Genomic DNA, 17,751 nt, shown 5'->3' with positions numbered 1-17,751 from the left:
CGATCTCACCAAAAACCTCAACGTGCGAAGCTTCCACAGACGGTCGCTTGCGAGTATTCTCAATGTGAGACTTCAGAAGCTTTCGCTTGCCATAGGGAGCTTGATTTCGACTACAGCACTGCACGGGCCCGGAAAGCGCTGCTGTGGGGAGAGGTTGACTTACAAGATGACGTGATACGTGGTCACGTAAGATGGCGTCATTTCGTGCAGCGTGATCACGCAAGATGACGTCATTTCGTGTAACGAGATCATGTAAGATGACGTGTTTGTGTCACGTGATCACGCAAGATGACGTCAGTTCGTATGAACTGACGTCATCTTACGACAACGCCAACAACATTAGTGCCGTCCGGAACCATTGACCTTAGAAACGCGCCTCTTCGCTTGAAGAGCTGATATGCGTTGATTGTTATTTGTTTCTTTTGCCTACTACAGACCATTCAAAAACTCGCCTTCTGGGTGACACCAACTTCGTCTACTGGGCTGTGAAGCGCGTTCGAGCGTGCGCAATACCTCTCTAGGCCGAAAGATTGTACACTGAGTATGCGTTCACAGCTCAATGACTTAAGCATTTTTCGTCAGGATGGATGCTCCCACGAGAAGAGCGTAATGGATATGTGAATAGAATTGGAAATTTGAAATGTTCTTGTCCAATCGCATTTTTCTTTGGTTATCAACGCTTTTTAGCGTCATCACAAGACGTTCAACCCATAATACACTGGTGATTAAAAAATAAGCACCGAAAAACATGCACCGATTTTCGCTCAAAAATAAACACCGGAAAAAACATACCGTAATCATTACCCATGTTACCTTTTTGGGTGATATGTGAATTTCCAGAAGAACAGCCCCTAGGAATACCCTGACTACAGAGCAGGCGACCCGTTTTTCCCCGCGTTAGATTGCGGTGACCACGAATCGTACGGAGGTCACAGGACGTCCGTGAAAAATAAAAAGGACGCAAACAACGATCTACTCTGTGCACGCTTCATCCCCGATTTCCACGACCCCAAGGCCTAAGGACGTTTGTGTGAAGGATAACGATAAAATAAAACTTTGCGTCAAAAAAAAAAGAGCCCGTTTTTAAAAGAAAAAAAAAAAAGTAGAAACAAGCACAACGCGTTGACGGACCGCGAGGTTGTGGAACACCTCGCGGTCCGCTTGCCACAGGACGGTTGTCTTCGACCCATAGCTCCAAGGTGAATTTGCCACTTGCGAAAACACGGAGACCTACCCAGCGAGAACCACGAAAGCAAGACACGCACACTGATGCCTCGGCGTGCAGAATGAAACAGGATACGGGCGCGGAATACGGCCGCGGAAGAACACCTCGCACAGTGCCGATCCGGCCGATCTCCGAACGGACGATTTCGCATTTCGTGGACAGCGAGCGCCACCGCACGGGAGAGAGAGGTACCTTAAAAACGACGAAAACAAGCACCGACACCTTGGTTCTTTATATTTGCTGTAGTTACGGAACAAATCGACTTACATGAATATTTTGAATATTATTCGATTCCGTAATAAATTTAGAAGACATTAAACGCAATACTTCTTATGTTTGAATTTAGATAATTTTGTAAATTCGCTCCGAACGCAAGAGTGCCGAATTAGCCGATTTTGACCATTTTCATGATTTTTTAAAGAATATAATTAAATTTATGATGAAACATTTGTTGCGTTTAGTGACTCGATAATGACTCAATGTCTTTAAAGCCGAAATTTTCAAGAAGATCCGTGCAGCCGTTATTATCTGAGAATTTTTTCAATTTGGTGAAAAACCTCATGTATTCTCTATGGGGCTCTGAGGTGCGCCCCCTCTTAAAGCGAATAAACCGGTCGCTGAATTGGACCCGGTGGACGTTCCCAAAGCTACTTCGAACGTCGTTACGTCCCGCTTCCCGTAGCAGCGGCGCAGCTACACGAAAAGTATGGCGCCGAGCTGAATGTGCATGCATAGGCATGCAGTTCTAAGCAGTCGCGAGCGTGTTAAAGGAGCAATGCAACAATTTTTGTACTTTGCGCAAATACCGCTTAAAACGGATCCCTAATGTTAATGGCCTATGAAACACGCGTTCGTTTTTCACCCCACGCAATAGAAGTCCCAGAAAAAAATTAAAGAAAAACAAGCAGCGTTTACCCCCTCAACTCGCAGCCAGAACAAGCGGCCATGTGATCTGGGCCGATTATATGCCGCCAGTGTTGATCATAGCCACGCGCTGGGGTTGGCAAAGCGGAGGACACGCGCCGAGTTCCAGACATTGTTATGGCTCGGCTGTTGTCGTCGTTGCAGCGATTGGACACGGGTCACAACCCGAATGCTTCTGGAGCTAGCAATTGTCACGAGCCCAAGTCGAGTGCCCACGCAATGCTCGGGTCCAATCTATGAACCGCATTCAAATATCGTCACTTGGGTGTACTGCGATCCCCGAGTTACGTCATCAAATTTTGCAAAGAAGAGATTGAATGAAAATGATCGCTTTTGTCCTTGAAATTACACCGCAACAAAGGAGTTTCTTGGCCAGTGTCGTTGCGTGTGAGTATCCTTGAGTCCCAGGTGTGCCAGTAAGCTCGTGTAGAGAGAAAAACATTCCAACTGAATATCGTTGCACAGCTCCTTTAACTGTACCTTGTCGGGAATGAGCGGCAGGTGGCAGTGCTTGCCGTCCACGAGCCCGATGTCCCGCTGCATCTGGGCGTAGAAGAGTCCACCGCGGCAGAAGAGCCAGGGGTTCTCCTGGGCGTACGTCCACACCGTCTGCCCGCTCCGCTTCAGGTGACTCAGCATAGTGCGCACTCCGGCCTCCAGCGATCCCTGCTGCACCTCTGCGCACCGCACGTGTGGCACTTGGTTCGGTTAATTGACCTAACCGGCGAACCAGTTTGGTGGCGATCAAACGGGCCAATCGCAGACGTTTCTTATAAAATTACTAGGAAATGCCCATAGGGAGGCAGTTGTTAAAAGTCCAGCCCCAGGGTCGGTGTGCTGGTGAATGCGGGTGCACCGCACGCATGGCACTCGGCTCGGTTAACCCATCTAACCAGTTCAGCGGTGATCAATCCTAGAAGCCTGTTTGACGTCGCAAACACTGCGAAAGACGGGGACCATCGCCTTGACTTCAACTGTTGTTGAGTCCCAGTTGAATGCAATAATTGTTTACCTAACTGGGACTCAACAACAGTCATCTTATCAGAAAAGGATGATCGGAAGCGTTTGATAAAAGAATCTATAGCAATCACGAATCATGGAAATGCAGTAAATAAGCCATCCCTCACAATAGATAAAGAACAAAGAAAGTTCCTACAAATTTGATGTCTGCACGTCTTGTCAATTGTTGTGTTGAGGCCTTTGTCCGATTTTTAAGTCATTTCGCTTTATTGTTTCCTGGTCGTTTGCTCATTGCGTCCTTCCTGTTGTAGCGTTGGGGTTTCTTGGGGACTAATGCACTTCAGTCCTTCTACTTTGTTTTTGTATAAACGACCAATGCACTTTAGTCCTTCTACTTTGCTTTTGTATAAACAATCTCACCACTTCTCAGTTCTTTTGTAATACTTGTTTTTTTGTTTTACTGCTTGTGGCATGGGTTTCCCCAATTCTCCCTTTCCTTCTTTTGTCTCTTTTGTGTTGTGTAGGTTTCTCCCTCTCTTTCCTTCGTTTCTTTTGATTTGTGTAGGATTTGACGCCTATATAAGCACCCTTCGTTGTCAAATAAAATTCAGCTGTGTTTGAGACTTTGTGTTTGTCCGTCCCTTTTTGTCCCAGTCTCGGGTTTTTTCGAAATGTTTAACCACCACCAGCTCGTTTGTGCCCTTACCTTTTGTTCAGACGTTCAGCTGGCACTTAACAAGCATGAACCACCTAGCTCAGCTTCACGCTGTCGCAAGTTAAAACTGCGAGAATACTGCGTAAGAAGGCACTACTTGTACAATCAAACTTCACTGCCCGGTCAGTATACCCACCACTAAACCCCCGGTGATGCGGTTTGCTGGTTTGCAATTTTACAGCGGAGCTGTTAAGGGCTAATTTCCCCAGAATCGTGTCCACCAGCAAATAAATGTCGACACAACACTTTGGACACCTACCGCCATCTATGAGCGACGGCAGAAACCAGACAACTGGCTTGCTGATTGCTGCCGTCGCTCATAGATGGCGGCAACCTTTCCATTCTGGCTTGCCGGCTTGCTGCCGGCCATTACTTAATTCCCAACATAGTACAGCTTTGCTGGTCTTCCTTCCCTACCAGAGTGGAAAGGTTGAAAGTTCTTTTGTTAACTAAAATGGACGAGACACTCAGTATACTACAAAAATGTTGACTTAATACAGGGAATGGGGCTGAGAAAGGTACATGCAGCAATATCTACAAAAGCATAAGGTAGAGTAGGTGAGCTTGTAATTGTTTGTTTGGCTCACAACCCCCCAAAGTTGTGCTTTAAAGTTAGTGGCATTCACAACTACTGTTACAGCAAAACCACCTAAAGAAATTATTGAATTTTGAGTAAAACTTTCACTATGTTTCAATGGCAGATCGGTAGTGTTGTGCAAATATTCGAATAGTAGTTTCGAATAGTACCCTATATGATATTCGCTCCGAGAGCAGTTGTAATATTTGTGCTTTTCGAAGTGTTCGCAAACTCACGGTCGCAAGTTTGTTTACTGTCTAAAGACCAGAAAGAAACAATATCTAAAATCAAGAATATACTCACACATTCGGCAAAATGGTGTAAATACTATAATGGGAACTTTGAAATATATTCATCGTAATTATTTCATCAACTTTTTTTAATAACGGGCAAAAGAAACCGAGCAACGAACTCCAGAGACGCCGGTATGGCCGGCGCTATTTTCGTCAATCTTGGCTCCCTGGTTGCCAGCACTCTTTTCTCTGAGGATCTGAATTAAATCAGTTGAAAGTTAGTGCTCTGTGTTCTCTTCTGTCTATGTCCCTGTCTTCAAAGCGCAATCATGTTTTCTTATGTACCATACCAACTTGCCCAACAATCAGCACTCTTTTCTCACCACCGCCACGTCCAGACGCAAATTTAAAAGAACAAGTTTAGCATAAAAATAAATACCTTTAGAAATTTCTCATAGCATGCATAATTGCTCAGAAACTTTTATTTCCGATAAAATTCATAAACACGGTTTTAAAACATTTAAACTATAATATTTCGAAGGAATGTTATATTATTACAGTGACAAGGTGAGTGGATGACATCGACATTGTCAAAATGACGGCAGCTAAGTTGTTTGGCAAGATGGACAAACGACGGCGTGAGGAGTCCAGTTTGGAAGTATTTCTGTAAACTTCCCTCTAAAAACGGCCAAGTTTTTTGAACGGCAAGTACTCGATATTCGATTCGAAAATATTCTACCAAAACCACTATTCGCTTCGAATTCGATTCAAACTCAAAATCTACTATTCGCACAACCCTACAGATCGGAAGAAAAGCGCAGACACAATGAACGCAATTTAATTAAGTAGTTTGAAATTTGCGTTACATGGCATGCGTTCTACAACACCAATCCTGGAATTAGTTAACGACTTCTAGGTTTGGTGGGGTGCTACCATAAGCTACCCATGTCCCGAAGAAGATTGAGAGATCTACCAGCATTGGGACATAAAAGACCAAGCCAAAGTTGTGCTTCGTTTTTAGGAGAAGTGACCACACACCTTGCAGCCTCCTCAGGTAATCGTCTTCGGTCCCTGCGAGTATTGCTTGGGCGGCCGAAGCACCTGGTCACGAAAAGCAAGGCGTCTCACCATCCACTGCAATTCTGACCGATTCAGCACTATCCAACCATACAGTGCTGTCTTGCCCAATCCAGTGCACTCTGAGGATATCCAGCACTATCCAGCCCAATCTGGTACCAGCCAAGAGCTCACCCGAAGTGCCGGGGTCCGGCGAGCACGGATCTCGCAGGACCTCGACGGTGACCCTGTCCCCGTGAGAGAGTGCCAGACGGCCTCCCCTGCCCTCGGGTGCCCGAATCTCCCGGGGCGGGACGCCGCTCTTGAGCTGCTGGCGCAGGGGCGGCACCCCAAACTCCGACTCTACCCACGCTTCCAACTCCGAGAGCGTCGTTCCAGCCGGACCCAGTTCCAGCTGACCCTGCGCAAGGAGGACGAGAGGCCGTCAGGGAGTCGTCTCTCCCCCGGCCTGCCACGACGCAAGATCCGAGGTGGAGGCGGGCCCGCAAAAATGCCCAATGAGCCCGAGGCCGAACGGGGCTTAGAGGGGCAGCACAACGATTTTAACCACAAAAGAACTTGAATCTCGTGTTTTTTATAGTTTATCTTGGCACCCCAAAATACTGCAATTCCACCGTGTAATCTCAAAGAAAAAAAAAGCGTCAATGACCGAGCTGCTGCTGCGAGTGACAAGTTATGAAGACCACGGTGCCTCATCATAGAAGGTTTTGAGGAAGTCTATGAAGTCATTCCCCCCGTTGCTACTATGCTCGTCTCAAACATGCTTCGAACGTGTTTCAAGTACGTTCAAAGCACGTTTACTTCATACATGTGCATTCTTCGGCCATGTTTGAAGAGTTTTTGTACGACCAAGGTGACAGGACAGTATGAATACAAGGAAGAAACAAAACAAAGTGCCTGCAGACCATCTTTTGTACGATGGATCAGCGGCGTGACCGCGGCTTTAGGTGGGGTTGGTCGGAGGCCCCTCCAAGTGAAGACCTGTTAGTTGTTTTTGGGCGCACGAAAATAATAATTACGATCATCATTATCATCCGCTCCGCCAACCTGTCGACCGTCCGAAGTGACCACCCTGATGATGCTTGGCCTGGCCATGGAGGCGGAGGCGGCTGCCGCCCCGACGGACGACGGGGCGGGCACAGAGCAGGCGGCAGAGGCGTTGGAGGAGGCGCTGCCCTTCTTCTCCGCGGCATGGTGGGACTTCCTCCGGGACGTGGCGTGGCCCTCTATCCTCTCCAGCAGGCGCCTCTCCGTCTCGCTCACGCCGAGCTCCTCTTTGTGCAGCGTCTGCAAGAGGTCCGCAACGGGTTTTGAGGTCAAACCCGGAAACTGCCACGCCGGGGGGCAACGGAACGATTGCTGTACTTTCGGTAAGTACCGCCCGTAACTTTACTTTTGCATTCGTGGCCCACGAAACACCCGTCAATTCTTCTTCCCCCGCAAAAGTAGTCGCGAAAAAAATAAAGAACGAGCGGCGTTCATCCCCTCAACTCGCAGCCAGAATGAGCGGCCACGTGACCCATTGCCAGTTAAATGCCAGCAATTTTAATGCGACAGCATTGACTGTCCCATGGAGCGTAACCGGCGTTGTCTGTAACCGCAAAAAACAGCACCTTATTCCGGCTGAGCGGAATGAATAATAAATTCCCATTGGCTGTGATGCGTGATCATTCTAAGGAATGCCACCCTTAGAGGAGCTCTCTTCCTGGCGCTGCGACCAGCGCGCCGGTAAAAGGGAGAGGCTGGTGCACGCGCGGCCGCATTGGCCCGGCCGGTCTTTGCAAAGGACAGCGGGGCGAGTTGTTTGTAGGAATGGGCTGCATGTACGAATGCTTTTGCATTCCTACACGTAGGCAGTTTCAAGTGTCTTCTGTAAGTTGTATTGTAGTCACATGCTGGAGTTGGCAAAGCACGAGGCATGCATGAGGTCCACACGTTGTTAAGGTTCGGATACTCCCATCATCGCAGCGATGGGGCACAACCCCATTGGTGCGATGGGGTGGTGCCCTATCGTGGGGATGTCGAGGCGTCAATTGCCACGGACCCAAATCGAATACTCGCAGAGTGTTCGTGCCTACTCTAAAGCCGCATTTAAATATTGTTACCGTGTAAATCGCGACGTTTGATGACGAAATCCTAGGGATTTCATTGTTTTGACAATGCCAACAACGCGATCCCCACAACTTTGCCATAAAATTTTGAGGAGACTGAAAGAAAATGTCCGCTTTTATCCTTCAAATAATGCAAGGAAAGAGAAGCTTCTTGATCAGTGGCACTGAGTGCAAGTTTACCTGAGTTTCACAAGCGTCAGGAAGCATGAGTAACGTGAGAAACATTCCCACCCAATATCATTGCACGGCCCTTAGGAGGGGAAATTACATCAAAACTGCAATTTCACAGCGGAGCTGTTAAAGGGCAACTCCGCTACATTTTTTATATTTAGAAAGCTATGTAGTCCTCTTCAGTATCATATAGGAAGACCCCATGTCAAATATTACGATCTAATTCCGTCTATATATTTAATAAACTGGCCAGCAAACCTTCAAGTGAGCCAAGTCGCCGAAATCTGCCAACTCCAGCGTGCAACGTGAGGCGCAATCGTCAGCGGAGTCAATGCGATGGAGCTGGAGCGGCCAACGTTGAGCCACTACGTCAGAGGCATGACTACGTCATTTTCACGTTTTGTTTGTTTTTACTTCTCAGAGCGAAACTGAACGATCACGTCATCAGTTTCTCCTCCCGGTGTTGGCTGAACGGCGTCCACGTGATCACCGTAACACGGATGCGCTAGTTTGCGCTGCCCTGCACGCTTATCGGTCTGTTTCTCCGCTCCCCCTCTCCACTATCGTCTTCTCCCCCGGGCCATCACCGTCCACGCCATGCGAAGCGACCTGTCCGTGTCGCGTGTCCTGTCCCTCGCCCCCACAAACGCCACAAAACCACGTGGTTCGACGTGACGTGGCCATGACTCTGACTACACGAGACCAATGTTGCTTGACGCAACCGAAGTTTCGGTTTTGGTATCAGCTGATGTTTAAATTAAGATTACACAAATAATATTCCACACTTCGCAAATCCCGAGGACGTAGAGCTGTTTAGTAGTGCTTTATGAAATGGAATCACATGCAAGCCTAAATTTTTCGGAATTGAGCGGAGTTGCCCTTTAAGGGCTAGTTTCCCCAGGATCGTGTCCACCAGCAACAAAAATATAGCACCAAACTCTGGACAGCTACCGCCATCTATGAGCAACGGCGTAAACCAGACGACTGGTTGCCGCCGTTGCTCATAGATGGCGGCAACCTTTCTTCAGAGGAAGAAGAGCGGGAGCGGAACGAGAGGCGATGTGCGCAGTGGCACGAATGGTTCCGCAACCGCAGCAAAGCCGCTATCGCCTAAAGTTCCACTGCGTGAGCGCTTCAGATTCCCTTGCGAAAGAAGAGCAGATCGCTCGCCTGGAAGGCCACCGCCGAGAACAGAAGCTACAGCTCCGCTGTTCTTCCTTCTTCACCAGAGTGGAAAGCCAGAACAAAAAGTTAGGGCGCAAACAAGCTGGTGAAGGTTTAACATATTGGACAAAACCCCGAGGTTTTGTCCAATATGGAAGGGCTGGAAGTTTTTCTTTTAAAGCTTACGTTTTAAAAAGCAGTTTTATCAGCCTGCACAACTCCTGAGGAACCCTGTCAGAAAGCTTAATTCCTGTAACTGAAGGTTTTTTTGTGTTTTGTTTTAACGAGTTTTTTTCCATTTAAAGTGAAACTTTTTAAACTTCCAAAAACATGCACTATCTCAGTTATGTTTTTTTTGGCAGCCTAAGTCATATTTGGGGGTTTTACGTGCCAAACCTACGACGGGCATCTGGCACGCCCCAGCGGAGGACGGAGGATTAAGTTCAACCACCAGGGGAACTTTTGACGTGACACCGAAAGCTCGGTTACACGGCGCCTTCTCCGCAATAAGCCTCCGTCTTTGGCAGCCTACAATTCGGGTTCCTAGTTCAGCCGTGTCTATTGAAACGTTGAACCACATTCGAGAGAAATAAACGACAACCAAGGTTTGGCCACCTTTAATTAACAATTAAAGATATGACGATGATGACAGGTCCGATTCTGGGTTTTTTGTTTTTTCCCGATTTTGATGAAACCGGCTCGAGAATCACTTCTCGAAGTTTGTCGGTATATACTGACAACAAAGAGCCCTACTCAAGATCCTTTGCAGGCGGTGATAATCTCATACGGTGAAAAACTAAGAGAGAAGAAGAGATGAAAGCGTGCAGTGGCATCAGAGCACCGAGCTCCGACTAGAAGGACAGGGGGTAAGCGCAAAGGCTGGCTGCCCGTGTCTCTAACCGCCGTCTCCCTTTAATCACAGCGAGGAAGAAAGTCGTCTGCTGCTTCGGCGTTTTGGCATTCGAACGCAGGACCTTGTGAGAGGAGTAGACGACGCTCTTCCTCGCTCTGGTTGGAGGGAGACGACGGGTAGAGACATGGGCAGCCAGCCTCTGCACCTACCCACTATCCCTCCAATAGACCCGTTTCAAAATTTAGTCTGGAAACTTTGATCACAACTATCATCTCAACATCTGTACCAAAGTTGGACCATTTGGAAATAACCTGGGACCACTTAGAGGTAAAGTGGGACCAGTTAAGCATGTTCCAATCTGATGCGTATTCCGTATTTGTATGCCGGAACCCATATGAAAGCCCGCTTCCGGTTCTGACGTCACCACTCCCTTTTTATGGGTTTTAGCACCAGTATTTGGAGTTAAAATATCTCAACTTTTACGTGTCCCGTACTGTGACATTGATACCTGTATTGTGACATCGGCGTTCGCATTGAGGGAGTGTCCCATCACGGAGCGCGCTTTCTTCCTGCCACTGAGCGAGTGCTCTGTGCATGCTTGACAAACGAACCAACGAACACCGTTTGCACAGTCTCCGATTTCGGAACGCCGGCGCATGTCACCGAGCATGGGCGCACGGGGTTGGCCGGGTGCATTGCTGCCGGCTTCTTGCAGCAATTTTTCTGCGCTGAGTCGCGTCTCTCCTGTCACAAATTTGTGTCGGTATTCGCTTTTGTGCGCAGTGGTTTTGGTGCGATAACATGAGAATTCGCCTGCTCCGCCGACGACTGTCCTACGTACACGCGCTTCGTCGAGCCGAGCGCGTAGGCAAGGTGCCTGTCGATACCGGAAGAAGGTTCGTCGGGTTCTGGCATACGGATCCAGAATACGTGTCGGTTTGGACCGCGCTTTAGATGTAAAGAGGGACCACTTAGAATAAGTGGGACCACTTGTAAAACCACGTTTAATTTTCACTTGGGAATGCATGGCGTCTGTGGCAAACTAATGGTGGCCTTCTTCAGGCTGATGAAGGAAGAAGTTGATGATACAATACAGCCCACTCATAACGAACCTGGAAATGAAGGATATAATGAACAAATTTGAATTTACTGTTACTATTTGTATACCTGCAATGCGATATGAGCCCGCTTTTAACGAAAAGCCCTAAGAGGCACGCCACAAACACAACGAAAAAAAAAAAAAGAAATGAAAAAAAAGTACTTGGATGAAATGCAGAAAAAGCTATTTATGCTATATTTCAATAAACTAAGCACAAAAAAAAAACTTTCATCCTTTTCACTCTGGTGAAGAAGGAAGACCAGCGAAGCTGTACTATGGTCAGACGACCTCAAGGACGATGCCTAAGGACGACGTCTAAGACGACCTCAAGGATGATGTCTAGGACGACCTCAAGGACAACTTTTTAGATGCCCTCGAGGACGACGCCTAGGGGACGACCTCAGGGACGACATCTAGACAATCTCAAGGACAACCTCAGGGACGATTTCTAGGACGACCTCAAAAACGACTTCTTGGACAATTTTTAAAAACACGTCTAGGACGAACTCAAGGACGACCTCAAGAATGACTTCTAGGACGACCTCTAGGACGACCTCTAGGACAACCTCCCGGACAACATCAAGGACGACCTCAGGAACAACGTCTAGGACGACCTCAAAGACAACTTCAAAGACGACCTTGAGAACAACCTCTCGGGCATCATCAAGGACGACCTCAAGGATGACGTTTAGGATGGCCTCAAGGACGACATCTAGGACGACGCCTAAAAAAATTCAGCCTTTCCACTCCGGTAAAAACCAGAGTGGAAAGGCTGCAAAGGTTGTCGCTATCTATGAACAAGGCCGGCAAGCCGATTGTCTGGTTGCCTCCGTTGCTCATAGATGGCAGTAGCTGTCCAGAATTTTGTGTCGACATTTCTTTGCGGTAGACTCGACCCTGGGGAAACTAGCCCTTAGCACGTAAAAGAAACAGCCGCATACCGATAATGCACCTAATGCGCCCGCCACGCTTTGTCCGAGTGAGGGAGAAACTCTTGTTGCTTGGCAAGTTCGCCTTCTCCGCAGTATGCATGACACGTGCACAGCTGGGCATGTCACTTAGGGTTTTTCGGCGTTTCCATTCAGCGTCTTCCGGTCCTCCAGGCCCCAGCCCCCCAGCGTAGACAAGATGGTGGGTCAGGATACTGTAATCGTCCCGATCTTGTTATATTACCTAGTCCTCTAGTCTTGCGATGTGGGCACGTATCGGTGTACAGTATAGACCACTTACAACGTAACCGCTTATAGTGCAGGAACAGGTATAACGCGGCTTTTTTAAACCACCGGTTCGCCTCCCATAGAACTCCATGTAATTACATACCGCTTAAAATGCAGGCGCGCGAAGGGAAATACCGGATATAGTGCGGTTTCTGGAACAGCCCGCCGACCGCGCCGACCAACCAGCGCAGCGAGCACACTTCCCTGTGAGACATTAGATAACGGCGCTAGCCGCATGTGGCACTCGTGGAGCAAAGAGGTTGCTTAAAGAAGCAGGGAGAAGCGAAGAGAGAAGCTTCAGTTGCCATAGCGACGGAGGGACGCACGCGGGTGTCGTTCACGTGCGTGCGTCTCTCCCAGCCGGTCGTGGTCTCTCCGCAGCGTTGGAACATGTTGGAAACAACCGCAACGACAGACCAATCGCAGGTCAAGGAGAAGTGTTCGCGTGCGTTGCATGCCGGTCGCGGGCTGGCTGCTTCTATCCGCAAACATGGCATCAATGGTGATCGTCGACGTAGACGGCGTGGTGGAAGCTCATCGTTCCGCGTAAAAGCGCTATGCTTGACTGTGAATTTTCATTGTGTGTCGCTGTGATAACCCAGCACATACTAGAAGGGAAGATCCACCTACTCGTGCGGCGATGTCGTGGAGGCGTTCGCAATAACGAGATTCGACTGTAATGAAAAACGAATATAGCGAATCGATTTTAGATTCCCGCAGCGTTTGTTATAAACGGGCTGTACCTTATTACCAAGCAGAGAATATATGAAGCCTCTACATTTGAGACATCAGTACAACAGACTACACGACTTAGATACAACGGCTGCGTAAGCGTTTATTTTAGAATGCAATTCAATCAATCTCTCGCACAAGCTTGGCTCTAAATCCTTTTAATGATGAGAATTTAATTGAGGGGCTCATGGGTTGCCGCTTTGTTCTGGTCAGTTCCTACATTCACACCATCGAAACGAAGACAAATCGAAAAAGAATTATGAAACGATCGCAGAACCCATTCTCATCTGACATTGACGTGCGAAATTGACAATACCTGATGAAATACAGTCTCGTGACCGCTATCAGTTAGTCGAAAGTAAAAACTGCCTTTCGAGCCACCAGGTGTCACTGAATCTTCAAAACTGTCTATTAGAGCCCCGTACGCTTCCGTCTCCTCCTCTCCCTCATCTTCTCTTTACATAGGCAAAGGGCAGGGACTCCCCATCACCTTGTATCCCTTGATGATGAACTTGCAGGCGGGCATCGACTCTGCCGAGTCCGGGACGCCCTCCGCCTCCTCCTCCGGGCGGTCCTCCTCCATCGAGTCCGGCAGACGCGTCTGCTCCAGGATCTGATCAACCACCTGCTGCAGCAGACGCTCACTTCCGAAGACTCCTGCATTGACGAGCAAAGAGCGTCGACAAGTTCGTCGGAACTTCTGGGATCCCCGCCTCGGAGCAGAACCGTAGTGGGCCCACTCTCTCGGCAGCTATATTAGTTACAAGAGGGATTTTGAGGTAACGTCACCCGCTCCATGGGGAGAAATTACTTGAAATTTTAGCCGATTCCGCTACGCAGACGTAAGCCATGCCCGTCACTTTCTTAATTTCTCGCTTACCACGACCTTTCCCAGACGTAACTTTGTATGCAGCTTCTAAAGTACACGAAGGCGATTCATTTCACTTATGGTACATTCTTGGCTGGTCGTTATTCAGCGCTCCAATTCTTTGAATCGTATCTGCGACATCCGGGATACGCATACCCGCACAAAAGATGGCAGCCTTCAATGCGAACCCCGGTTTTCGCTGAAAAAGTCTCCCGTCATGCGCCGAGCGCCTTCCATACTCGCTGCACAGCACAGCGGGATCGGTGCGGTCTTCAGACACGGCAGCGTCTAACGCTAAGCCTCTCGGACATGGCGGCCTGTTTCTCTTTAAACCCAACAGCGGAAGTGGCTGGGGTCGCGTAACCGGTCCTCAGCAGATCTTAGTCACCTATTTGCTGCACATCTATGTGTCAGACATTCCCTTTTAACTGGATTCTCGCTTACAATAGCTGTAATCTTATACGCTGCTTCAATGCATCTATGCTGAGACTGGGAGGGGTTCCTCAGCTATCAATCAAGATAGATGGGCATTCCTCGAGACCAAAGAGTTTGGGGACCCTCGCTCTAGACTACTGCAAACGATGGTACATTAGTGGGTTAAGTATTTTGGCAATTGGAAGCCTTCTGAAATGTTTCGTGGAAATGACATTTCAAACATCAGGAATAGACCAGTTTGTGGCTCCGAATTATGATCACCTCCCATACTAATCATTTCCACGCTTGCTCATTAGTATGCCAACAATCAATATACGGAACAGAGCAGTAAATGCTTTGCTATTGTTTTAGACTCCAGAAGTTTGAAAGAATTCAATAGACAAAAGTTGGAGGTTGTTTACAGTGATCAATAATCAATCGGTGTATAGGAAGGACGTACCAAGCACGACAAAACACCAACATCAACACTCGACCTGTCACCAGAAAACGAAAAACGCACTACACGGTACAATGCTAATAAGCATGCTAACAATGAGCATGTTGATCAGCATGGTAACCTTTTTGGCAACATTTCAGATTTCTGGAATTGGAAAAAAAAATTGTATATCTGCGAGTCATAGATTGCTTACAGTTTCCAATAGTCAGTCTGCACATAGCAAAGATGTAATAACACGCCAGAACAACATTAATAAAAGCCAATTAATCGACAGTTAGGCAGGCGTCAATTCAATGACTGACAATCAATAAAACTCGAGCTTGTCTCGGTCATATCTGATAAACTTGGAGATGCACAGAGTGTATAGTGGATGAGCTGTGCCCACTCTGTGTATGTGTGTGCATGTGTCATGTCACGCAATGTCACGACGTGAAGCGACACGGATTTCACATTACACCGCGACGTCGGATGACACAGACGTCACAGTCACACGACTTCAGGGTTCACGCAACACCTCGATCTGTGTGTCAGTTGAGTCAAGCGGGTCGCTTTTGTCACGAAACCCAGTGCCATGACACAATCTGCATTAAAACCAACCAGTCAACGGTAAGGCAAGCACAGATTCGACGATCAACGGTTGGTGAATCAACCGGCCACCAGTCAACAAGCAGCCAATCAAGGCAAGTGTCGATTCGACTATCGCTAAGCGGTGATTCAATAATCGGACGGTCCCCAGAAAGCAAGGAACCTATACGTAGTATACACTGAACGCCATATTTGAGTGCGGTGTTTACAACGCATACTCAGAACAAGCCCCCGCTTATCTTTTCAGAAAAACTACAATCTTGATGCTGTGCAATGCACGTCGTGGAAGCGTTGTGGAAGCTTATTGATAGTTCGCGCTCAGCAGTGATGGACTCAATTATGGCCGCCGGTGAATTCTACCCGTTGCAGAGTGCTCACCCGGGAAGTGCTTGTTGACGATCTCCGAGGCCACCGTGTAGACGTTGCTGTTGAGCGAGGGGTCGCACTCGTGCTGAAACCAGGCCACCGTGTCCTTGACCACCTTCTGGTTCCATTCGAGAGACACCGTCACCCTGGACGTAAACGTGATATCCAAAGGGCACACTCGGGAGGTGCAAAGAGCCGCAACTAAAAGCGGATAGAGTGTGGCACAACTCGCATGGGCCACCCTCCATCCCTTCCTACGAGGGGGGCAAGGCGACGGCCGTGAACCTCGGTCACGAGGGGGCATTGAACTACCGGCACAAAGATGCGCTCCGGTAGGAAACCGAAACCTAGAAATACGTTCAAACCTATCGTTTTTTTTTGTGGAACGCCGTGAAATGTTCTATGTGCCTTATATCTTTACAAAATAAGTTGATTTAGAGGTTTTTGATGATGCTCCTCAAGTTTCCAACTGAAACCATGCCTTGAAGTTTGCTCATTAAAACGTTCGTCACTAGAAAGTAATTAACAAACTATTCATACTGAACGTTACTAATTTTCCCAAGTCGACCCTTTGGCAAAGACTGACGCGACAGACTTTTCTCATGCACAACGCATGCTTTTCGCAAAAACAATTTGGCCTCCGCTTCGAGAAACGCCCTGCATACCGAAAACGCAGAGCAATACTCGGAAACGGTAGGCTACATAGACCGTCCCGCGTCGAAGTGCACCGTGCCCCCAGGGCCCACTCACTGCTGGGGGAGGGTGTCGTACTCTTTGCCGTCCCAGAAGTGCTTGAACCCGCAGCTGCAGTAGTTGGAGTTGGAAGGGGTGCGGGTGCGGTCCCCGTTCCGCAGCTCCAGGGACCCGTCCCCTCGCAAGTGGCGGACCTGGACGCTGTCGCACAACACACGCACGTGACCACACGCTTCACGGCGGACGACCGGCAGGGCGGCAAAACGCCACTTGCTCGAAGTGCGATACAAAATTACCGTGTCTTCCGGACCATAGTCCGCACACTTTTTGCTCTCTGTCCCGTAAGTTGAAACGCGGTGGTGCCAATGAGCGAATAGCCCCAACCATTTCCAGTTCTGAACTAGACGGCGGGTTTCGCAGTATTTCCAAAATCAAATATATGCGGTGTCTTCCGGAAATGGCCACATAGCACTGTCAGACTTAATTCGCTCCTATCATCAAAGAATTGAGTAAAAAACGAGAAAATATATGTGAACCGGAAGTGTGCCGGGGCTGCCCAATAGATGGCACCACGGAGTTTGTTGCCAAATACTAAAGGGTGAATACGTGTTTATGAGTAGAAATTTGATGAGGTGCGGAAAATCTATAGTGTTTCCGAGCGCTAATTGGACATAAAAAAATGAGCATAAATAAACCAATGATCCGAGTGCAATGAAACTTTTCACAAAGGTGTCTTAAGGTGGTCCATTTATCATATTCAAATATTGTATAAGTGTGAGGCTCTAGGAAAAAAAGAAAACTGAGCCTAAAAAATCCTGCTTTCTTATGCATGCGCAGAAAAGAAAATGGTAAAAACTCTCTGGTTGATGCTGCTGCTCAGATGGTGCTACGTAAAGCAAAAACGTGAAAGCTTCTTTGATATGAACATCCTAAAGCAGATCCAGCAGCAGCTTCACAACAAGATGGCTTTTACCATACTCCTCCCCCCACTCCCCTCCCCCTCCCCCTTCATAGGAAAAAAACAACCGCATCTCCACGTGGTGAATGATGTTGATTGGGGCGAAGCTCTGGTGGTGCTTGTCTGCATAGACGGTGAGCCGCAGCATGCCGAGCCTTTCGTTCGTTGTCATCCATGTCAGAAAGAGAATGTGTGGTATGGAACGTGGTTATATACGCATTTGAGCATTTGACCGCAGCGTGACATGGATGAAAACGAACGAAAGGCTCGGCATGCTGCGGCTCACCATCTACGCAGACAAGCACCACCAGAGCTTCGCCCCAATCAACATCATTCACCACGTGGAGATGCG

The 17,751-nt window shown here is 48.2% G+C and overlaps 1 protein-coding gene across 1 annotated transcript in view; it reads right to left on the bottom strand.

The window, feature by feature from the left end:
• LOC8028221 (deubiquitinating protein VCPIP1) overlaps positions 1–17,751 on the bottom strand; it is a 56,012-nt gene that overhangs the window by 13,125 nt on the left and 25,136 nt on the right. Inside the window, exons 8-14 of the mRNA XM_029971407.4 lie at positions 16,499–16,642; positions 15,761–15,894; positions 13,549–13,715; positions 6,759–6,998; positions 5,886–6,111; positions 5,673–5,735; positions 2,630–2,826 (exon numbers count right to left, since the gene is read on the bottom strand). Of these exons, the coding sequence (XP_029827267.4) occupies positions 2,630–2,826; positions 5,673–5,735; positions 5,886–6,111; positions 6,759–6,998; positions 13,549–13,715; positions 15,761–15,894; positions 16,499–16,642 (1,171 nt within the window). The remainder of the gene's footprint in view (positions 1–2,629; positions 2,827–5,672; positions 5,736–5,885; positions 6,112–6,758; positions 6,999–13,548; positions 13,716–15,760; positions 15,895–16,498; positions 16,643–17,751) is intronic.

The sequence above is a fragment of the Ixodes scapularis genome, unplaced genomic scaffold, assembly GCF_016920785.2.
Source record: "Ixodes scapularis isolate PalLabHiFi unplaced genomic scaffold, ASM1692078v2 ptg000058l_1__unscaffolded, whole genome shotgun sequence".
In the NCBI taxonomy this organism is placed as follows: Eukaryota; Metazoa; Arthropoda; class Arachnida; order Ixodida; family Ixodidae; genus Ixodes; species Ixodes scapularis.
This window is presented reverse-complemented; position numbering and strand designations above follow the sequence as displayed.